The 23,455-nt window shown below is 53.4% G+C and overlaps 1 protein-coding gene across 4 annotated transcripts in view; it reads left to right on the top strand.

Annotated features, from left to right (window-relative positions):
- Positions 1–23,455, top strand: part of MAPRE2 (microtubule associated protein RP/EB family member 2) — a 106,199-nt gene that overhangs the window by 35,933 nt on the left and 46,811 nt on the right. The window contains exon 1 of one of the 4 annotated variants that reach the window (XM_084888373.1): positions 231–512. The exons of 2 other annotated variants lie outside the window; for them this stretch is intronic. In XM_084888373.1, the coding sequence (XP_084744499.1) occupies positions 425–512 (88 nt within the window). In that variant the 5' untranslated portion in view covers positions 231–424. Of the gene's footprint in view, positions 1–230; positions 513–23,455 lie in introns of those variants that run through there. One more of the 4 variants, XM_084888370.1, reaches the window with a different exon arrangement.

Here is a 23,455-nt window from a genome sequence, read left to right on the forward strand (position 1 = left end):
AGGAAATGGTTAGAGGAAGAGCCGGTTTGAGACCGGGCCCGTCTGGCCCGGGGGTACGCGCCAGATGCAGGCCCGCCCGCCCGGTGCCCGCCTGGAGCTGCCGGCGGCGTGGTCACGCCGCGGCCCAGCGAGCGCCGGGCGAGGTGATGAGTTAGCGCGTTGCTATGGTGACGGCCCGGCGCACGTGACCCACTGGCGCTCTGACGTCAGCGCCGGGAGGGCGGGGCGCAGGAGGGCGGGGCGGGGCGGGCGCCGGAGCTGCGAGCAGGGAGCGGAGCAGGCGAGCGGGCGAGCGGGCGGCGGCGGCGAGGTCTGCGGCGCGGGCGCGGGAAGAGAGCCACCCCCTCAGCAGCCAGACCCCAGCGGTTTGACCCCTTCCTCGGGACCGCGCCAATGCCTGGCCCGACCCAGACCCTGTCCCCCAATGGCGAGAACAACAACGACATCATCCAGGATAACGGGACCATCATTCCTTTCCGGAAGCACACGGTGCGCGGGGAGCGCTCCTACAGGTACGCGCGGCCCGGCGAGGACCGGGGCGGGGAGACCGCCCGCCCGTTATGTAACGGAGCCGACCCTGCCGGCAGCTGCGGGATGCGGGATGCGGGCGCACCGGCGGCGGCCATCCCCGCTGCCCGTGCCCGTGTGTCCTGGAGGGAGGATGCATGGAGGCTTCCCGGCCGCAGCTGGAAAGCATTTTGTGGATAGGTTTGCCGCCTGCGAGGGGTTTCCCTCCGGCGCCTCCCTCCCGCCCTTCCACGGTGACCCGCGTGCAGGCAGCGTTCCCCGCTCCGGAGGGAGCCGGGCGGCAGTCCTACCTCTCCTCCTCCCCCTGCGGCTCTGAAAGGAGCCATTGCATTGGGGGGGGGGGGGGGGGCTGTGCCTGCAGGCGGAGGCCAGGAGGGTGTGTGTGTGTGTGTGTGTGTGTGTGTGTGTGTGTGTGCAGGGAAGATGGAATCCTCTAGATTGAGCTGCACGCAGCAGCCTGCGATGATGGGAAACCGCCAGATTGATGGAGCTTTGTAAGAATGCCGCTCGCTGATTGGTGCGGGGATTGACAGCAGAGGTCAGGGTGTCAGGCAATTCACCAAAATGGTCTTCCTAGAACCCAAGGTTTATTAGAAAGAGACTGGACTGCCAGGGGCCCCGGGCGCCCTGGTGCCTTTTCTTGGGAGCGGATGGCCTGCGCTTGGCTGGGGTGGTGGGGGGGTGGGGGGCCACCCTGCATACAGGCTGACGGTGGGAAGGTAATTCCTGGTGAGTCTGCCGAGGTCTGATGTGAGGATGGGGCTGATGATCGTGGTCGTTGTATCCTGAGCCCTTTGATTAATGAGTCGGCCTGTGCGGTTGGCATCGCCCTGACATTAGCATATCTGGCAGTATGTCCCAGCAGATAAGCTCATTAAAATTGTTTGCATTGTTTGATAAGGATAACAATGTCGTGGATGGAGAATGCGGCTCGCTGTCTGGCTGTGCAAGGCCGGGCTCCGGAGGGAGACTGATAGCCGCGCTCCTGCTTCCTCCCGAGTCCTTTTGTACCCGGGCGGCTATTTTTAAATGCCGCCGTGATAACCCCGAACGGTGCTGCTGCTTTGAAGCAGGGCACACATACCCCGAAGTGCATCCTCTGCCAGCGGGCACCGGGAAAGGGCTCTTTCCTTCCTTTTTTTTTTTTTTTTTTTAATGCCTTCGTCAGATGGTATTATGGGCACAATATTCTGGATGTGTGAATGTTTATGGAACGGGACCCAAAGTACCCGTTTCCTCTGTCTGTGGCCAGAGGAACCCCGTTTGCTGGCGCTTGGCCCTTTTTGCGCCTCTGGGGGTTCTAGAAGTATGTGGCGTTCACGTTGGCCGTGCCCAGGAAGTCACCAAATTCACTCCTTTCTGACTCCGGGCGCCGGGCCTGCCCTGCCCGGAGGCCGCAGTCGGCCCACGACTCCTGGGCTTCTCCTTCCAGAGCCCCAAGCCCCCGACCGGAACGTGGGGTCCCTCTGTCCTGACTCCTCCGCCCTTTTCTGTGCACACGCCAAGGCCTAAAATAGAATTTTTAAAAAATTTAAAAAACAACAGCCCTGAGTTGCTTTGAAACCTCCCTGGTGTAAGCTGTTCTCGTAGGTGATGCACTGGAAACCCTCGCCTTCAGTGGTTTCATCTCTGCCGTGTAGGTAGCAGCAGTTGCTTTTTGGACGGGTTTTACCACGTGGGCCGAAGGATGTGGCCTGCTTGGGTCTTATCAGTCAGACGAGCTGACTTGAAATGGCAGTGCCGTGGAAAACCACTCTGTGGAAAGGCTAAGTGCGAATCCTGGTGATAAATTATTGCTTTCAGCCGGGACCGGTTCGGCTCAGTGGATAGAGCGTTGGCCTGGGGACTGAAAGGTCCCGAGTTCGATTCCAGACAAGGGCATGTACCTTGGTTGCGGGCACATCCCCAGTGGGGGATGTGCAAGAGGCAGCTGATCGATGATTCTCTCTCATCAATGTTTCTAACTCTCTCTCTCTCTCTCTTCCTCTCTGTGAAAAATCAATAAAATATATATTTTTTTAAAAAATAAATAAAAAATAAATAAATAAATAAATAAATTATTGCTTTCACATAAGACTTGATGGACCTTTTTAATCCGGTCCACGGCTATTTCCCTCTCCCAAGTTATTTCCAGTTTGCTTCCTGAGTCTAGAATCGTTCCTGAAATTATGTGAAAAACAAAGCTGAATTAACAACCTTCCTGAATGAATTCTTTTAAAAAAATATATATTTTATTGATTTTTTTTTTTTTTTTTTTTTTACAGAGAGGAAGAGAGGGGGATAGAGAGTCAGAAACATCGATGAGAGAGAAACATCCATCAGCTGCCTCTTGCACACCCCCTATTGGGGATGTGCCTGCAACCAAGGTACATGCCCTTGACCAGAATCGAACCTGGGTGGGACCCTTCAATCCGCAGACCGATGCTCTATCCACTGAGCCAAACCGGTTTCAGCCTGAATGAATTCTAAGCCGCCGTGCGTGTCACGGCGTCCGTACGTTATGGGATGGGGGCATCGGACAGGACAGTGAGAGGTGCTGTGGGCCCCGTGAAGCAGAAGCCACCAGAATTGCACGTGGACTGAGGCCCTTCCTGTGGTCCTGGGGCCACTCTCTCCCAGGGGGATGGCCCGTGTCTCCTCGTGATGGCGTGTTTCTCTGCGGGAGCCCAGGGGGAGGAAAACTGTGGCACATTTCTCTGCTCAGGAACTGTTCTGCGGGGATGTTGGCATCCTGGGCTGGAATAGCACGGCCCTTTAATAGCTGAGAAAAGGTGGAAGGCAGTTTGAAAGCCAGGGCAGAGGGGTAAGCAGATAAGTATTGCTTTGGCTGAGGGTTCAGCGTACCCCCACCGAGGAGAGGTGCTGGAGAGAGTCCTGGTGGAGCCCTGGGTGTCTGCATCCTCTTTCTGGCCCCTTTCCTGACTTCCAGGCAGGTCCCCAGCAAGTCCCTTCCCTTTTCAAAGATGCTCATTCCCTGGGAGGCGTCTCACCACATTCTTACCAAGTCTCCGAGAGGTTAACTTCAAAACGTTTAAAACAAACACTTAAAACCAGGAAGAGCTATGTAAACATAAGAAGGTTGTGATTTTTTAAAAAAATTTTTTCTTTATTGATTTTTAAGAGAGGAAGGGAAAGGGAGAGAGACATAGAAACATCAATGATGAGCAAGAACCATTGATTGGCTGCCTCCTGCACGCCCCCCACTGGGGTTCGAGCCCACAACCCGGGCATGTGCCCTTGGTCGGAATCGAACCCAGGACCCCTCAGTCCGTAGGCCGATGCTTTATCCACCGAGCCAAACCAGCCAGGGCAAGGTTGTGGTTCTTGACAGAGGGTTGTTTCAGGAGCTCCAGGCCGAGCACCCCTCACCTGGCAGGTGGCCCAGCTGGGAGGGGGCGGCTCCCCGGGTCTCTGCGGGAGACGGTACTGCCATCACACGCGCACCAGGCCGTGTATCATCAATAAGGGTCACCTGCCGCTCCGGACCCACACGTCTCAGCCCAGGTGTCTCTCTCTGCACACAGAGCCCGTTTTTCCAGCCGGGACTGGAGCGGGCCGTGAATCATCATGGAAACCTGTGCGCCCTTTGGTCAGAGGAACGCGTTCCCTGTAGAAAGCTGCCCTCCTCCTCCCGTCATTTCAGTTGAAAGAGGGCGGGCAGAGCCGCTGGGCGGAGCCCTGCGGACGTGTCCACACGCGTGTCCACACCACGTGATGGCCTCCTCGGCCGCTTCCTCGCTGCACGCACCAGCACTAGAAACCCATCGGTGTAAGATGGTGTCCGTGCCGGGCGGGCCGTGTGAGGAGACACTGTAATTCACGGGTGATCGAGCCCCGCGGGCCCTCCCCGGGGAGGGTGCCCCCTGCGGGGCAGTGCAGATGCCGGGAAGGGGGCCTGATGACCGGCCCCCGCCCGCCCTCTCGCCCCCGCCCCCGCCGGCCCTGCCCGCGCGCTGCAGGCCCTGAGCAGGACTGTGTGAGTCCGGAGAGCTGTGTCCCCGCGGGGGTGGGACCCTGCAGCTGCAGCAGCGTGTGTTTCTGAGGACTTTTAGAAGATTTGCTTGGCCCGAGAAATGGACTGTAAAAAAAAAAAAAAAAGCAGAATGAAAACTTAAGGTTTTGGCATCCAACTTTGCCAACTTCGAAAAATGAACTCTTGTTAAGAAAAACAAAAAGAAGCCGAAACCGGTTTGGCTCAGTGGATAGATAGAGCGTTGGCCTGCGGACTGAAAGGTCCCGGGTTCGATTCCGGTCAGGGGCATGTGCCTTGGTTACGGGCACATCCCCAGTGGGGGTGTGCAGGAGGCAGCTGGTCGATGTTTCTCTCTCATCGATGTTTCTAGCTCTCTATCCCTCTCTCTTCCGATCTATAAAAAAATCAATAAAATATATAAATAAAATTTTAAAAAAAGAAAAGCAAAAGGAAGCCCTGGCTGGTTTGGCTCAGTGGATAGAAGGGGTTCGATTCCGGTCAAGGGCATATGCTTGGGTTGCAGGCTTGATCTCTGGTAGGGGGCCTGCAGGAGGCAATCAGTCAATGATTTTCTCCCATCATCGATGTTTCTTTTTCTTTCTTTCCCTTCCTCTCTTAAAAAAAAAAAAAAAAAAATGTGTGTGTGTATATATGTATAAAGAAAAACAAAAAGAAAAGGCATGCCTGTGTATAAACCATAGTCGTGAAAGTGTGATCCATTTCACAGAAGCTGTTGTAACATGGCTCACTTTGGTCAGACTGTGGGTTTCAGACCTAACTCCCCCAAAAGCGGATGCAGACATGACCGATCTAGCCTCACGCGTCTCTCTCGTGTGTGTATGTGTATCATCTAGGTTTACTACTGTTTACTACTGTCCTAGGAGATTTTCACAACTAAAGATTTTCGTCCTTACTATTTTTCTTGGTATTTGTAAAAAAAAAAAAAAAAAAAAAAAAAATCACAGGATTACTTGATGCTTCAGCCCTGAGGTGCCCCGTGTTCGCACTTGTGTTTAGGTTCCTGGGTCAGCGCTCCTGTTAAGGGGGTGGTCTCGCTCACCCTCACCAGCGGCATCACCTGTGGTGTCTGTTGCCAGTGCATCCGCTCAGAGGGGCGGGGGGGTTGGAGATGGTCCCTTGGGTTTAGATGGTGGTTTTCTGCATTTACAGGGACCTCTTAGAGCGAGCGGCAGTGAGGAATTCCTTAGGTTAAGGGAGGGGGGACTGTTGGGCCTAATTTGACAAGTACTTGAGCGTCCGCCCCGGGCAGGCTCCCTGCTGGATGCCCCTGGAGGACCTTGCGTTCCAGCAGAGTCAGTCTCGGACGTTTTGTAACAGATACACCTTGTGAATATCTGGCTCGGTCTGGAAGCAAAAGCGGTTTGCATTTCCGGAGCCCACGGTGACTCAAAGTCGAAAAAGATCCCCCGGAGGCCGGCCTACTGCGGGAAGCCAGCCGGCACCGTGGGAGGCGGGCGCTGCGGTGGAAAGGGTGCAGGCTTGGCTTTCGCATCAGGACTCTGCTCGGCCTGGCACGCTGCAGGCTGGGCAGCGGTGGGCAGGAAGGCAGGAGCTCGGGAAGGCAGGCAGGGTGGGCAGACGTCGGACATGGAAAGCCATCAAATGTTCATTCATCAAAACCCAGTGCCGTGTCAATGGGTAGGTGTGTGTGTGTGTGTGTGTGTGTGTGTGTGTGTGTGCTGGGGTGGCTGGGGTGGATGGCCTATTGTGAAATGGAGTTCCAGCAGCGCCCCACCCTGCAGGCCCCAGACGGACTAGAGCATCCTTCATCCCCAGGAAAGAACTCTCTGGAACCCCGTGTAGGAGGGATCAGGACACGGTGGACAGATGTTCCCTGGCTCCAGGCTTCTGTCCCCGATGGCAGCAGCCACGGCTTCACTCTGTAGCAGGAGTGTGGTCAGACAGTGGCTCGGCTCTTGGCAGAAGCCCACCTCATAGGCAGCAGCCTGACTTCAGGGGGTCGCTGGTCTGTACGCTCACACTGCTCACAGCATCCCACACTCCAAAGCAGGGGGCCCGGTACTTCATCAGGAAGGACCCCCCCGCCCCCTCTAGCCATTGAATTCCGTGGGGTGTGCAGACATTGCTGAGTTAGCTGCCCGGGCGCTGCTCAGGGCCCCGGCGCCCGTTCCCTGCCAGCCGCGGTGACCGCTGGGTGGCAGGCCCTGGAGTGGACTGAGAACCAACCTGACTTGGATGGTGTGGGTTTGTTTCCCGTACATTTCGTCAGTCTCCCTTTAAAGGATATAAAATGACTTGTCCCTCTCCTGTGGAAAGGACCTTTTCCCACAATGAAGTGTTAGGATAGGCATGTATGTTAGCGTGGTGTCACATGCTAACACGAGGCTGGCTCTCAGCTGCCAGCCGCTGCCATGCCAGCGTGGATGTGCCACGTTCACCCAGAACCTCCCGCAGCCTTCATCCCAGCAGCCCTTTCCCTCGTGACCCTCCCCACGCATCCCACTGGCCACACACGGGCCTTGCTGCTTAGCGTGTTTGAAAATCGTGATTTTTTTTATCCCGTTGTCTTGGCCTTTGGAATTTATATTATGTTGAGAGAATTCTTTCAAAATGGAAAGCTGCAGTTCACATAGGCAAAACCTAAAATTGAACGACTATCGCCTGTTGGCACGGATCAAAGAAATTTCTCCCGAGTATGTTTTTTTGTTGTTGTTGTTGTTGTTGTTGTTCAATGCATTCCCAAAGTGCTCGTTCATTTTAATGAAAAGAATCGTTAGTGTGAGGTAAGATTCAACAGCCTTATAGGCCACCAAGAAATAATTTCTTAGTAGGTTACTAAAAACAGTAAAAATAAAAAAAAAATACTTGTGTATTTTCAGGGTCGACTGTCCCCAGGCTAATTGGGGTTTGACTCACTTACACCAGCACAGCCTCTTGTGCTTAAAGCACATGTGTCAAACACAAGGCCCGCGGGCCAAATCCAGCCCGCCAGGCCTTGCAATGTGGCCCGCACCGCGCTGTCATCACTGCACTCCGCTGTCAGTTTATGACATTGTCAGTTTATGACTGTTCAGTAAACCATTCGGCCCGCGATTTAGGCTGGATTTTAGATTTTGGCCCCTTCTCTGATTGAGTTCGACACCCCTAGCTTAAAGCATTCTTTTGCTTTTTTTTTTTTTCTAAATGTGGTAATAACCACGTAGGATGGTCCCATTGATGATGGCGTCCGTGGGTCATTCATCTTGAATTCAGTCTTGCTGTTATTTCTGGGCCAGGTTTGGTTTGGGCCGGGTGACATGTGCCAAAAGCCAACCAGATCTGGGCCCGAGAGGAGCGGGCAGGAGGTCTGAGAGAGCGGCGTCCCCGCCGAGAACCGCACCGTGTGCGTCGCGGGGGTCGGTGAGACGTGTGGCGCTGCCCGCATGCAGAGCATGTCCGGGCGTGTGGCCAGCGTGTGCTGTCACATGAGCTCGCGTGGTGACGTGCCCTTCCTCCGAGAGCCGGTTTCGTTTTTTTCTGGAAGTCACCCTTGTTTTGGTTTTCTCTTGAAGACATTTATCTTTTTTGTTCTGGAGCGTCAGCCTACCTTGGCAAGACCCTGAGAGGCCACCTGTCAGAAATGCCGGAGGCCGTGACACCTCCGCGGCCTTCTTGTGTTCATTCCGCTTTGATTGCTCACAGGAGAACCCTTCCTCTGAGAGCGCCGTTCCCTGCAAGGTTTGCATGTGGCACGCAGCAAACCGGGAGGAAGTGAAGCTACTAGGATGGGCTCCTCCACAGCCCTCCCCCCCCACTTCCTTTTTACCGTTTTAGAACGCCAAAGCATGTCTTCAGATGGCTCACGTTGAACAGTTTCCAGCTCCCACTCTCTAAAGCAGGGGTCCTCAAACTTTTTAAAGTGGGGCCAGATCACGGTCCCTCAGAGAGCTGGAGGGCCGGACTATATGAACTACTAATTCCTACTGTAACACCTCGGCTGCGCTCACTGCCCAAAAAACCTGGCGGGCCGGATCAGACTCCTCTGCGGGCCGCATGTGGCCCGCGGGCCGTAGTTTGAAGACCCCTGCAATACTGCCGCAGGTATTGCTGTATTGAAATATAAGCCCAAAATCCGGCCGATTCTTCCTCTGTCCTTTCAGCAAACGAGAGGCCCTTCTCTCTGCCGACCTCCAGGCCGGGCTGGGAGCACAGAGGTGAACAGGCTCAGCCGCCTTGGAAAGCCTCTGGCGCCCAGGCCCCGCGGGCGGGGAGATGTCCCCCTCTGACCCCAGGAAAGTGATGTTGTGATTGTTGTGCTGATGCCTGGCAGAGGCCGAAGGATCACCCTGTGATCGTCACAAGCTCAGAAAGGAGCATGAGGGTAAAACCTGTGCCTGAGTGTGGGTCCTGAACTCTGCGCTCTGGGTGTATGTTTAATTATTTTTTAATATTATTTTATTGGGTTTTTTTGTTGTTGTTGGTTTTTTGTTTTTACAGAGAGGAAGGGAAAGGGACAGAGAGTAAGAAACATCAATGAGAGAGAAACATCGATCAGCTGCCTCCCTGCACACGCCCCACTGGGGATGTGCCCGCAGCCGAGGTACATGCCTTTGACCGGAATCGAACCCGGGACCTTTCAGTCCACAGGTTGATGCTCTCTATCCACTGAGCCAAACCGGTTCCGGCTGTGTTTTAATACGGCCTGAAGGCACAGCGAGGAGCTTCCTGGAGTGGCCTGTGTGGCGGGAAGGCAACACTGAGAGACCCGCGGAAAGGCTTCTCTCTGACCCCGCACTCACTTTTACGTAGACAGCGAGGAGAGGGAGCGAAAGTGCTCATGAGATACCGGGAGGGAAGTGTAAGGAGAGAAACTAGCGGCTGGGACCTGGACAGGTGGGTCCTGTGTGTTTTTTAGGAGAGTTTTACCTGCTGGAATGTATTGGGAAGCATCTCAGAATATCCGTGGGCTCACTGAAGTCACGTGGACGATGTTTAACATTTAAAACCTGCTTCATGCCGGTCCCAGTCCTCTGACAACCGCCTCGCACGTCACAAACGCAGCACCCCTGCGGCACCTGACCCCCGAGTTCCCACACCGCAGCCGGCGTCCGTCTTCGCCCGGCGGTTCCGTGTGAGCCCGGCGCTCAGGGTGCGCCGTGCGTCCTGCACTATCTGCATAGCAGCCCTCTGTGACGGTTCCTCCTCCATATCCTCTGTGAGCACCTGCTGTGTGTCAGGTGCTGTGTGAGGCCCCACACAGGGAGCTCACCTGCAGAGCCACCCCGCCGCACTCCTCTGGCCCCCCCAGATCCCAGCTTAGCCAACTCCCACGTCACGGACGACACTGAGCAACATCCGGCCTTCGTGACCCCTGTGACGTGCTGGGGTGACAGCCCCTCACCCTCCTGTCCGAGTCCCCACGGAGCCTGGGGCTTGGAATGCATGATCCCAGCTATAGGGGCCTGCCCGCCACCGTGACATGGAAAGCTTGGGGGGTTGGGAGCTGAGGTCTCTGCTGGAGAAGGAGGGTGTGGATGCGGGGGTGACGGGTGGGTGCAGCCTGGGGGAGGGCGTGTGGGTGACGGGTGGGTGCAGCCTGGGGTGGGGGTGTGGGCCCAGCCCAGGGTGAGGGTTTCTTGGGGTGGATGTGCCAGCCCCTCGCTCCTCCCCCGACCCCACTCCCTCTTTCTGTTCCTGGGGGCAGTGTTCTCAGGAGGGAGGAGAAGGATGAGTCACAGCCTCCGGGGAGGGGGCTGACGGCAGGACGGATGGAGACCTGTAAGTCTTTCCAATTTCCTGAGTGCGGCCAGCAGCACACAGTCATGGAAAGGCAGGTGTGGTGTTTGGGAGACAAATGTTTCTCTCCCTGGAATTTCTGACTGTCATGCCACCTTGAAGGCGTCAGCATGTGGCTCGCAGCTTGTGGCATGGCTGTGTCCCTGCCATCCCAACTCCAGCTCAAAGCTGGGTCTGGACTGGAAAGTCGGCCGGGCTCCCCAGCTCCCCTCTGTCCCTGCCCCACATCCAGACCGGCGGGTCCGAGGCCCAGCTTGCTCTGGAGAGGCGGCGCGGTGAGCGGCAGAGCCCGGCTCCGGCTGGAGGCCTTTCTCTTCAGCACATCCTCTCACGGTGTGATCGAGGGTGAGATTTTTCAGCCACTCCAGGCCTCATCCTCTTCATGGGCAAATGGCAGTCACAGCATCCACAGCACAGAGTTCTTAATGAGGACTCAAAGGAATATAAAGTATGCCAAGCAGTGGCTGGAGAACTAAATGCTTTCCAGATAGTCGCCAGTGCTGTAGCTTGTCGTCTTAACCTACTCTCTTACCCCGTCTTTATGCCACTCTGTGGCCTTGGTGTCCTCAGCACCCGGTACAACACCTGGGCACAGGGCAGATGGTCACTGAACGTCCAAATTGAATGTGGGAAAAAGTTCAGACGTTGCGCTGTGGTCTTTTCCACTCTTTTCAACCTCATTAAGAATTAATTTATAGCCCTCACCGTTTTTGGCTCAGTGTCAGCCTGTGGACTCAAGGGTCCCAGGTTCAATTTCGGTCAAGGGCATGTACCTTGGTTGCAGGCACATCCCCAATTGGGGGTGTGCAGGAGGCAGCTGATCGATGTTTCTCTCTCATCGATCTTTCTGACTCTCTATCCCTCTCCCTTCCTCTCTGTAAAAAAAATAAATAAATAAATAAATATATATATATATATATATATATATATTATTTTTTTTTAAGAATTCATTTACATAAACAAATTGTATTTGTTTAGAATTAGAGTGTATGATTCAGCGGGTTTTGGCAGTTGTATGTGCCCTTAAAGCCGTCACTCCCAAGATTCCTGATACCCCTTGGGAGTTCCCATCACCTCTGTCCACGTTACCAGGCAACCACTACTCTGCTTTCTGTCACCAGAGTCTAGATTCTGATACGTTAGATTATCCTCCCTCATGTCTGACTTCCTTGACTCAGCGTGATGATTTTGAGATCCCAGCGTGGGTTTGTTAGCGGTTCAGTACTCTGTATTGCTGAGCAGTATTCCATTGTATGGCTATACCATACTTTACCACTCACCAGTGGATAAACATTTAGCTTGTTTCCAGTTCTTAGCAATTAAAAGTCTGTGAATATTCACGTACATGTCTTTGTGGTAGCATATGTTTTCAGTTCTCTGGGGTAAATACCTAGGAGTAGAATAATTGGGTCATATAAATGGCGTTGAACATATCATATCATATGTCAACTATAGTTAAATAATTGTCCAAATAGTTGTCCCAAGTGGTTGTACCATTTTGCATTCCTACCAGCAGAAGGTGAGAATTCTGATTGTTCCGCGTCCTTGGCAGCGCTTGGTGTTGTCAGTCTTCCACTGTGGCCCTCCTTACTGATGGATGTCCAGCAGTATCTCACTGAGGTTTTAAGTAGTATTTTCCTGATGGCTAAAAATGCTGGGTATGTTTTCATGTGCTCATTGACCTCTTTGGTATCTCTAGAGAAGTGTCCAAGTCTCTTGCTCATTTAAAAAAAATTAGGTGGTTTATCTTACTGTTTAAAATATATTCTGGACACTATAATATAATATTGGTTTAATCTAAGTGGATTATAAACCCCTCAGGAGAAAGGGGTCATTCTTTCTCCCTGGTCTTTGTCCACAATGCCCTTTCTAGCAATTAGGTCCAGCTTTCAGCAAATACGTATAAAATGATTATATTAAAAATAGCAAAGTAATAACAGGATCATTATTTTAGCTCGGGGGGGGGGGGGGCGGCGCGGGGAGGGAACCACTAAGCCCACTTTAAAGGTTGGATATGAAAGGGTTAAATTTAGGAGCTAGGTTTTCTATGGAGTCTTGTTAGATAAGAGACATTTTTTTTAATTCTGTGGAGAAGAGCCCTGTAATAGTCTATACTAATAAAAGGGCAATATGCAAATTGGTCAGGATGCCCTCACAGCAGGCAGGGTGGGGCCACCAGGCCGGCAGAGGGGGAAGTGGGGTGATCAGGCAGACAGGGGGGCTAGTGAGGGATGGCCAAATGACTGAACAGCATGCTGCATGGGGAGACCAGGCTGGCAGAGGGGGCAGTGGGGGCGACCAGGCCAGGGGTGGGGAGGGAGACGGGCAATCAGGCTGGCAGGCAGGTGAGCAGTTAGGAGCCAGCAGTCCCAGATTGTAAGAGGGATCCCAGATTGGAGAGGGTGCAGGCTGGGCTGAGGGAACCCACACACACACTCCGGGGCACGAATTTCGTGCACTGGGCCTCTAATGTAAATACACTTTTCTTTGTAGTGAGTGTCCCCTTAACGCTATATTAGATTTTTCACTGTTAAATTTTGATGGAAATGTGTGGAGAAATGCTTCCTTTTTAAAAGCAGCAAGAAACCACTTCCATGCTTTCTAAACTTGCCCTGGTAATTAAAGCATTAAATTCTCTCTCTCTCTTTTTTTTTTTTCATTCTGAGGCAAACATCCCCCACCCCTTCCTTGCTCCATCCTCATTCCATCTGATGTGACAGTCTTGTTGTTGCCACTTGACTCCTGGCTTTTCTAATCCCCCGAGGAGAAGCTGCCTTGAGTAAAATTGGGAAACTGGGAAGCAGAAGCCCAGTGAAGTCTTGCATTCACCTGGAAGGATCTGCTGAGGGAATGTGAGATTTCAAGAGGGTGGGGATGCGTGGTCTCCAGAACGTTTCCAGCCCAAAGCCAAATTGCTTAGCCATGTATGTTTCAAAATCCAAAGAGATTATAAAACATAAGGTCGCTTATCATTTCACAAATGCCCTGGGCCACCAAGTAGGTTTTGTGAGTGTAACTTGTTTCCTCTCTCATCTGTTTCATCGCAAAGCCTTCGGGCCAAATTTCAGAGGGGTTACTGCTTCCGCGATGGTAACCGTCTCTAGCTTTCTGCCTTCTGGTTGGGACTGAGCAGGTCACGGCCGCTCAAGCATCAGTAGAGAGTGTTGTTTTTGCTTTAGTTGAGGTTGTTCCATGAAAGGAAGCCAACTACTATTAGACAGGACATCCTGTGATTCCTTCAGTTTAAGATGGCCAAGGACATGCCTAAAAAAGAAAGATAATTGCTTGCTTCCTTTCCCCGTAACAAGGGGGCCCAGCACCAATGATGTCCCATTTGGCTCTAAGGACCTGAATTAGCAAACAACTAACCCTTCCCGCAAAAATCACCTGGAGAATTACAGGGCATGGGGAAATTTCCATCTTCGTATGCGATGGGCATGGTTAGCACGATTCGGTCATGGTTGGCATGTCAGTGAGAGATGGCTCTGTTATTTTGAAATAATAATAACTGGAAAAGAGGAGAAATGATGAAGCTAGTAGTTCTTGGAAGCTAACATGCTAACATAGAATTCTGGAATGGGGCATATTACGGTATACCTACACAGTGAAATGTGGTGCGTCCATGACATATGAAGACGATGGGAGAGATATTCACAACACGTGAAGAAAAGCAAGCTCAGTGCTGAAATGTGCGTGTACTGTGTTGGTTTTCTAGGGCTGCGGTAACACATGGTCACAAACGAGGTGGTGGGAAATGTACCCTCCCAGCCCTGGAGGCTAGGAGTCTGAAAGGCGGTGGCTGGCAGGGCTGTGCTCCTCTGAGGGAGTGGGGAGGAGCGGGGAGAGGTGCCAGTCCTAGCTTCTTTCTACTTCTGTTGGCTCCATCCCGTCCTTGGCTCCTGGCGGCATCACTCCCATCTCTGCCTGGTAGCTCACGTTCGCTCCCTGGGTCTCTCCGGGTCTCCACTGGCCTTTTTAAAGGACAGAAGTCATTGGGCTGAGGGCCCTGATCCAGAACGGCCTCATTTTAACTAATTGCATCTCCAGAGAGCCTAGTTCCTAATGAAAGCATGTTCTGAGGTTTCAGGCAGACGCGAATTCTGGGGGGACGCTATTGAATGCTGTGTGGGTGTAAACCCATTATTAAGTGTATGTATGTGTGTATGAAATTCATACACCGATACCCTGCCCTCACATACACGCATTAAAAAAAGTCTTTAATTTTATATTTATCTTCTCCTTTTTCTATAGTGGAAATGTACTGTTTTTTATATAAACACTTTTTTTTTGAAACATAAGAAGTAGCATTTTTACATTTTCCTTAAGAAAACCCACATGGCAGTGTTTTGCTAGCACCCTGCCTTGAGCTTGCTTCCTTTGCCTCGTCAGGCTATTCTGAGATATTTTGTCCTTGATTTAAAATAAGAATCCTTAGTAGCATAGATATACACACATAAAATTAGGTATAATGAGTCACCTTTTACAGTATCTCCTATTATTCTTAATATATTGATGACGACAATAGCTAAATTTGAAATGAAGTAAAATAGGTCTTGAGACATCAGGTCAACCAGTAGAAAGCCAAGTCTTTGGTTTAAGTTTGGGAGCCAAAGGAAAGTTACAGTTAATACTCAACTGCGAAATTAAAATCCAGTTTTTAAAAGTTTTAAAGTCTCTAAGTCAGATTAATTCTAGGAACCTAGGTACAAGGCGCTGGGATAGGATGCTCAAGCACTTTCCCAAATTTTATCAAATTGGCTCAAATACTCATTAATTTTTAACACAAATGTCTACTCCAGAGCCAGCTTCATCCACGCGCCCTTCTGAAGACTTTGTCTGTAGTAACATCTCTAGTTATTTAGTCGAGTAGTTTATAAGGTCTTCTCAAAAGTAATTTTCTTTCCCTTAATTGTCTGTGAATGCTCACTAGTCAGTGGTTCTCTTTCTGTCTGTAAGTATCCCAAGTTTAACAAAACATTATACATTCAGTAGAAACCACAGTCCCCCACAGTTGTAAAACTACCAGCGTGTATCTGTTATATCGTCCTTTGCGCCTGTCGGTCCTCATCCCACAGAACTGCAGAACCGAAGGAGGATTCCCTTAAGAAACAGCTGTGCTTCCGCTCTTCTCCAAACCCCAGGGTCTTCCCACCGGCCTGCCCCTCTGTTATCTGTGCACCTGATTCCATTTGCGCATGGCTCAGCTCTTACCTACTTTTCACTCACATGCTCAGTTTTTGCACTTCCCTTTGAGCATCACAGTGTTACTACACTGATGCTAGAAATGTTTTCACTTTTGACCTATTTCAAGGGAGTAGATCAGATAACAGAGGTCGTGCGTGCGTGCGTGTGTGTGTGGGTGTCTGTGTGTGTGTGTGTGTGTGTGTGTGTGTGTGAATGGGTGAGTGACTTTTGACAGGGGCTGTTGAGTATTTCTGATACAAAAGTCTATCAGTCCCTTCTTTATGTTCCAGTAAATAAATGGTAGGTGAGCCAATTAATTTAAGGGGAAAAAAAAAACCCAAAAAACCCTCTTGTTCTAATCCGCCAATTTACAACCGCTGTGCCGCAAGAATTTTTTAAACATGCAATACCTGACTCTCTAGCCAGGGGCACTGATCTCTTTTCCCTTAGATTGCCCAATAAAAAAAACAACACAACAACAGCCATCCACGTGAATGAATCAAAGTTACACTTTTATTTTATCAGATTGGCAAAGTAAATATTTTTTTTGGCGCGCTGCAGAATTGTAGTAATTAGTCCGTGTGTTCCATGAGGTGAAGAAGGAAATGTAGGAAGACGGGACTGGTATCTGGCTGCCCCAACAAGAGGAGCGGGGGAGGAAGGATGGCCTGCGCCCTGGGGTGAAGTGAGGAGAGCGGGGAGGCCTCCCCTCTCTGGCTGACAGGAATCATCGCGGCCGGAAAGGGAGTTTGGGGGACCGTGGCCTGGGGAGCCGGTGATGGCGAGTCTCCGGTTTGGAGAGCAGTCCCCACGGCCACGCCGGTCTGGCGGAGCGTGACTAACCTCAGCCAGGGCTACACCCGACACTTCCACTTCCTGCTCCCGTGGGCAGCCAAACTCTTGTGTGCAGTTTGCAGGCTGCTCTGGGGGGTCGGGGTGTCCTTTGCGGGAGAAGCCGATGGGCACCTTGTCCACGAAAGCTCATGTTTGAGAAGTTGGCTGTCAGCTGTCACTGGTAGGCATTGGCCGTCCTGGTGTTGTGCCCGTCGGCCGTGGGAAGAATTAAGAGCGGATGGCACCAGCCGGGCTGGGCATGTGGGTGCACGTTACCCACTGTGGAGTCGAATTCACCGGAGTGAATGTTAACATGGCCTGTGTGCTCCTCGTCCTTTTGGGCTTAGTTTTTTTGGTGCTTTCCATTTCCGTTCAGAATGCTCCCTGGTGTGAAAGTGGATTCTACCGTAACGCACGGGCAGACCTCTGGGCAGGCCCCGGGCCCTGAGAGGGAGATTCTGGGGGTGTTTTTGTGTGTTTTTTTTAAAGACATGGATTTTTCTAAACACGCAGTTAGGACACCAGCCCGAAGTCTTTCACTGGCAGTGAGAAAAGCTTATAAGCCGTAATGAACATGACCTCTGTCCATTTTGCCTGAAGTACCTCCGTACGCACATTGGGAGCCTTCAGCCCAAAGCATGCACCGCCTGGAAATGGGAAACGGGGGGTTCCTCAGCTGCTAGCATGGCGTCTACGTTACGGCCGGCAGGTTTTCAAGCCAAGCATCATTCCCAGCGATGAACCGAGTAGCTAGTCACCCTCATCTCTACATTCCAGGGTCTTCGGGGAGACTGGTGTTTTAAAGGGAGAACATAAAGTAGCCCTTGGTGGGAATGAAAGGGGGAGATGCTTGTATGAAGACCACAGTTGTGTGCTCACACACACACACACACACACACACACACACACTTTCATGCTGTAGCACAGGCCGAGGCAGACAGGGGCTTGGTGGAGAGACCAACCCCAGCCTCAGCGCTAGGTCCACGGGCCTGCTCTTCGCTCCGTATCGGTGCCTGGGCGGGTGCCCTGTATCTGCTCCTGCACGACGGCCTGAGGCTGTGGGGCCGCACCGCGTGGCTGCGGAGACGGAGTGAGAAAAGGCGGGAAGGAAAGGGCATGCCCAGGCTCCCAGCCGGGCGGAGGGCGGCTCCGGCACGAGAAGCCGATGCCCCGACGCCCAGCTCAGTGCCCTCGTGACGCCGAGAGCAGCCGAGGAGTGTGTATCCGCGTTGGAGACATGAGGGCACATTTCTCCACCTTTTTTGGGGGGGGAGGGGGAGGACATAGAGACAAGTCTTTTAACCCACTCACCCTCCATGTGTCTCCTCCTAACCCTCTTACACGCACTGGAGACATGCCAGTGTGCTGGCAGTTACCTGCACTGTGACGCCAGGAACCCTGTGTGCTTCCCCTCCCCACGAAACGCTGCCACGCATGCGCTCCTTCGGCGCTGACCACTGAGCCACGGCGGGGCCAGGCCAGGCCCTGCCCGGGAACGGGAGCAGCAGGAAGCGAAGCGTGCTCTGCCTCCGTAGCTGGGCGAGGGCAGGAGGCAGTAGACAGGCGATGAGCCAGCCGGGAAACCACAGATGTGTTGGTATCACCGGGGGGCGGGGGGCGGGGGGAGGGGGGGGTGGGAGCACACACCTCCGAGGGGCAGGGAGCGCTGGCGGAGGAGGGGGCATGGGAGCCCAGCGCTGGGAACCAGCCCTCCCTGCCTCAGGCCTGGAGCCCGATTATCCCTCCGATTAACCTCCAAGCTGTCATCCCTTCGTTTGCTTTGAGAAGGTTTAGAAAAGGTGGACAGCTGGAGATGGCAAGTGCCGAGGCAGAACCAGCCGCACCAAGAGCCCAGAACACACGGGGGGGCGGGGATAAAAGGGAGAGATCAGCCAAAGGACTTGTGTGCACACACATGAGCCTAACCAGTGGCCAAGGACTATAGGGGGTAGGGGATTGGAATAGGGGTTGAGGACAAATATGTGATACCTTAATCAATAAAGAAATAAAAAAACAGAAAAAAAAAAAAAAGCCCAGAGCAGCCCAGAGCCAGGAGGTGGGCGCACTCAGCTCGCCGCCCCCGCACAGCGTGGCCTCGGGGGTGAACCCGGGTCTGCGCTGCTGGCCCCACGGCCCAGTGTGGGCACTGGTCCCGGGCAGCGGCACTCGTGCCCGAGAGGCTGACCCCGGATGGGGGCGGGGCGGGGGACGGGGCATGGCCTGCCTGGAAATGGCTTGGGGTCATGGGAGAGAGCGAAGGGCGGTGAGAGGGAACAGGGCCAGGGAGGCTGGGAACGTAAACAGCAGCATATGGCCAGGAAGGAGGAGCCGTGCTGGGAGCCGGGGGCGGGGGTGGGGGGGTGCCCAGGAGGAGACCAGCCAGGCCCGTGGCATGGGAATGCGCCCGGGGCGATGGGATTATTTTCGGAGCGTGGACAGGGCCCCCCGCGCTCGGAGCAGATGGTCGCTCAGCAGACAGCGCTCAGTCTAACCTGCCGCGCGTCTGACCACCTGGAGGGGCGTGTGCCCGTTCTGGGTGCGTCTGCCTGTCGGCGGCCTTCGCCTCGGACCCTGGTCCCAGGACGCCGGTGTCGCTCCGATCCGGAGCACTGTGGGGGCCGCAGAGAACGTCTTCTTCACTCCCAGGTCACCGGGCCATCGCTGCCGGCTTGTTGGCTCTGAGATTTAAAACCCAAAACCTGCAGATGCTGCTTTGAAATGTGCCTTGGGGGTGAAGGTGGTGACGGGAGGAGCACGTCCTGAGGAGTCCCCGCTGGGTTGGCACAGAGCACGTCAGAGCTGCCAGGTGGAGGGAGGGTCTCGGGCCGGTTAGGGGAGGAATCTCTTTCGGGCTGGGGAAGATCTCCAGAAAGAAAAACCGCTCCTCTTTGTACCTCTTGCCCAGCTGTCCGTTGTCTCCGTGAAAGGCGGATTGCTCCCGCGGTGACGGGGGAACAGGCTGAAAACAGGAGTTGTTGCAGGAGAGAAGACAGGCACCGTGCGGGCGTGGCTGTCCGTGTGGGATGTGTGGGCGAGCATGTCAGCGTGGAGAAGCGGCATTTTCCGTGTTCCGTGGTGAAGGTGGGATCTCGGTGGCGTGTGGGTTCCTTAGGGAGGGGCATCCGAAAGGCAGCTCCAGGCAGGAGGGCTTCTGCAGCTCAGCCTCAGCCGATTTTGGGATAAACGAACCCAAACGGAGCCCCTGCAGACAGTGCCCACCTCGCGGGGCTGTTCTTCTGCAGATGGTCATGTCTAAGCTCAGGAGGCCTGGCAGACTCAAATGTTAGCTGTGAAAAAAATCAGAATCAGAATCAGCTCCACAGGCCTTTTTCCCAAAACTGTTTCCCAGCCCCTCTCCTTCCATCCACACCCAAAACAAGGCCAGAGCCGCGTGACCTCCCCAAAAAATCCGTTCTCCTCCAAAAAGGAACGAGCAGAGTGTGAAGGGAGGAAATGAGGGAACATGGTCTCCTCCCCACCACATACACACACACACACACACACACACACACACACACAACACACACAACACACGCAGAGACATGCCCATACTACATACACACACAAAACATACACATGCACACACAGATATATACACATACACCACATACACCCCCAACACACCACACACACACACACACACACACACAATATAACACCCAACACACACACAGGCTACACATACACACCACACATCCAACACAACACACACAGAGATATACACATACACACAGAGTACACATACTTGTACACGCACTACACATATGTACACAGAGACATATACACATACAAACGCATACAGACTACATGTACAACACACTACACAGAGAACCACGCACATACATGCTGTACACAGACATATGCACATTACACATATATACACACTGCACACACACGCAGCTGGGATCTCTTAGTAAGGCTGGGGAGAGGCAGAGAGACAACATGAATTACAAAAGACATACTTTCGTGTAGTGCCGCCTACAGTGCCAGCTGTGACATTGTATGTATCTGTCAAATCCTGAGGAATACCTCATCGGCATTGGCAAACCTGTCCTCGGCCAGAATTGCCGCGTGTTCTGTTGGGGGGCCCGGGCTGGTGGCCCTCCTTTCTCGGCCTCCACAGTCCAGGGCTGGCCCCGCCTCCGTCCCGGCTTGGCTCAGTGGCTTGCTCAGGCTGCCACCTCGCACCCTGTTCCTGGCCACATGCAGCTTCTCGGCAGCGGCTGAGGGGCTGCTGCCCAGCCCGGCCTGGCCCTGCTCCGGCCCCGGGGCGCTGACCCCGGCCAATGGCAGGGCCTCGGGCCCGGGCCGCTCTCTGCTCAGCCAGTGGGTCCCTGGCACAGACAGGCCCGGCCGTGCCTGTGCTTGCACCTGCGGGGCGGGGCGGGGGGGAGTGGTGGTGGAGGGGTTTTTGTTTTCCTGGGTGTGAAAGGTGGATTTCCCTCTCGTGTTTCATTCACACACACACAGATATACATATATACGTGTGTGTGTGTGTGTGTGTGTATATATACACACATATACAATACATATATATGTATACATATATACGTGTGTGGGTATAGATATAGATATGGATATGGATATAGATATAGATATATGGTGCCAGTTTTCAAGAAAGGTATTCAAACAGTCACAAAAGCCGTGTATAGGTATATTGTGATTGCTGGTTCATTTCCCGGCCGGAGCACTGAGTGAAGATCCGCGGTAACGATGTGAATTTCACGTTAAAGCACAGCGGCCCGCAGGCTGTGATGCCGGGAGCAGTCCCGTTGCCGGTGCCGCCGTCGGACCCGCTCTGCACGCCATGACCTGGTTAGGCACCTGCCGGAGCCGCCGGCTGTAGGCCAGGGCTCCGCTTCCTTTTCTGCCGGCGGGCACAGAGAGAGTGACTGGGTCCCGGCGCCAGATGGAGGTGCAGCTGAGAATGAACCTGTTTCCGGGGGAAAGGCGGCCAAAAGAGGCCCCCGACGGAGGACAGACCTGCCTGGTGCCTGGGCCCCTCACCCTCCACGTGGGACACCCTCCACCTTCCTCACCGTTCCTCTTTCGTGGCCGAATGGTTGGGAATTACTCAAGGTCAAGACGCTTACCTTCGGCAGCACTCGGGGCATCCACGTTTGTCAGGAAATAACAGAGTTCCCGCCCCGCTTCCCTCACAGAATCTTTGAGGGTCAGAGTGGGAACATGGAATCCCTTTAACTCAAAAACGACAGAGGAACTCCTCGTCATCCACACAGCAGGCCTGAAGGATAAGCAGGGGCGGGTACTCTCGCCTGTACCCGGTCCAAGGGGCTGGCATCCAGGACAGTGTCCGAAGACCGTGGGGTGGTGGAGGGTGTCCTCGGGAGAGCGGAGACCGAGGCGGTCTCTCGCCGGCCCTGGTGTCGTAGCGGGAGGCCTGTGAATGTCCTTCCATGGACTGTCTGGCCGCCGGGAGAGCTGACTGAGGTCTGACTGTGCGGGAGCTGCCCCTGTAGGGAAGGGGGGAGCTGAAGGAGCCGGGGAAAGGTGGGGTGGCCCCGTCGTCTGCGGAGAGGGGGAAACGGGGCTCTCACCCCATCCCAAGGCGCTGCCCGTGGGGAGGGGCGCTCACAATGGGTGTGAGAGGCGACCACAAAGGGCAGGGAATGTAGGAGTATCTGGGCGAAATTTAGAGGAGAAAGAGCCTAAGACTATTGTAATCAGCATGGCTGTAAGGAGACGTTCAGCATATTGATTCCATTGCTATTCATTGGAAATAGGTGTGGAAACCTATTTAATGTGTCCTTCTGTTTTAGAAAATATTCCTGTTTGCCCTTCCTCGTGGTCTGTTCTCCCCCTGGCTTTCCCGCTGGTCCCTGGCACAGGGTTGCTTTTCCTGCGGGGTTCCTGGGGGGTTCCTGGGGCCGCAGCCGGGCTGGCCGGGGTGGTGGGGGAGGACATGGTGGAGGTGAGTGCTGAGCCCAGGAGCTCCCATCCAGTAAGAAGCCTCGGAGTGTTTCTCAGGCAGAAAGCAGATGCCGTGCGTTGTCCACCGGGCCTCTGCCTGAGCCCTGAAGGCTCCGGGCCTTGCTGGCGGCTGTGTGGCTGGGGAGGACTGGGCCCTGGGGGAGGAGTGGACTCAGCAGGAGGGACCGGCGGAGGGTGACTCAGGGACAGCGCCGGCAGCACAGGCCTGGCGTCCTCGCTCTCCTGGGTCTTTGAAAAGCCAGCGGGACTTCTCCCTGCATTCCTCCTCTTAGGGACCCACACCGCATCCACACTCCCTGGCAGAGGCTTTAACCGCGTCTACACCGGAGATCGGCGTCTCTCTCCTGCACTGTGTTCGGTTTTGTTTTTACATCCTCTAGAGCAGTGTTTCCCAAACTTTTGACATATGTGAACCCCTTCTATAATTTTCGTAACGCTGAGTACCCCTCGTACTCATGAGAACGTAGAATTCGGCGCAGCTAAGCACGGTGCAGTGCATATCCCCACCAAACTCCGGTGCAACGCATACCCACACCAGACTCTTCCCGTCCCCCTGGGGGTACGCGTACCGCACTTTGGGAAACACTGGTCTAGAGTAACATTGTGGCCTGTTGCCATCCAGCACAATATGGGCCTGGTGTCTCCTCCTCCGTCGTGGATTCGTGCTGTGGATACGTAGCCTGGGGGTGCAGCGTGGGGGCTCTCAGCTCGGCCTGAGAATCAGCCCGTAGGAAGGATACCAGGGCCGGAAGGATGCAGAAATCACAGCAAACATCCAAAATACTTTAAATTTAGAATTATTTGTCTTTTACGTTTTTATGTAATTTACACAGTGGATTAAAATTTTAAATGGGTGTTAAAGCCAGTGGTTTTGTTTAATAAGTGACAGGCTAAAGAAAACAGTGAAAGTTATTAACCAACAAGTAAACGGCCTTGGATACTGTGGTGGAAAAGCCGGAATTACGGTCCCGTTATCCGAGTGCCGGCAGTGTGAGTGTCTTCAGGGGAAGAGAATTTAGAGAGGAGAGGGTGCTTTTAAGGATGGGTGGATGGATATTCATTTATTTTTAGTAAAAAAACAAATTCTTATTGCTTTTTTAGAGTTAATAAGAATGCCGAACACAGTTTCATAAATCTGTAGATTTTCTTGTAAAAACCTATAAAACTATAGTTGGTTTTTTTTGTCATATATAGTCATGCTTAAAAATATTACTTAGCTCTGACTCC

Source organism: Pipistrellus hanaki (genome assembly GCF_964339955.1).
Source record: "Pipistrellus hanaki genome assembly, chromosome: 6".
Taxonomy (NCBI): domain Eukaryota; kingdom Metazoa; phylum Chordata; class Mammalia; order Chiroptera; family Vespertilionidae; genus Pipistrellus; species Pipistrellus hanaki.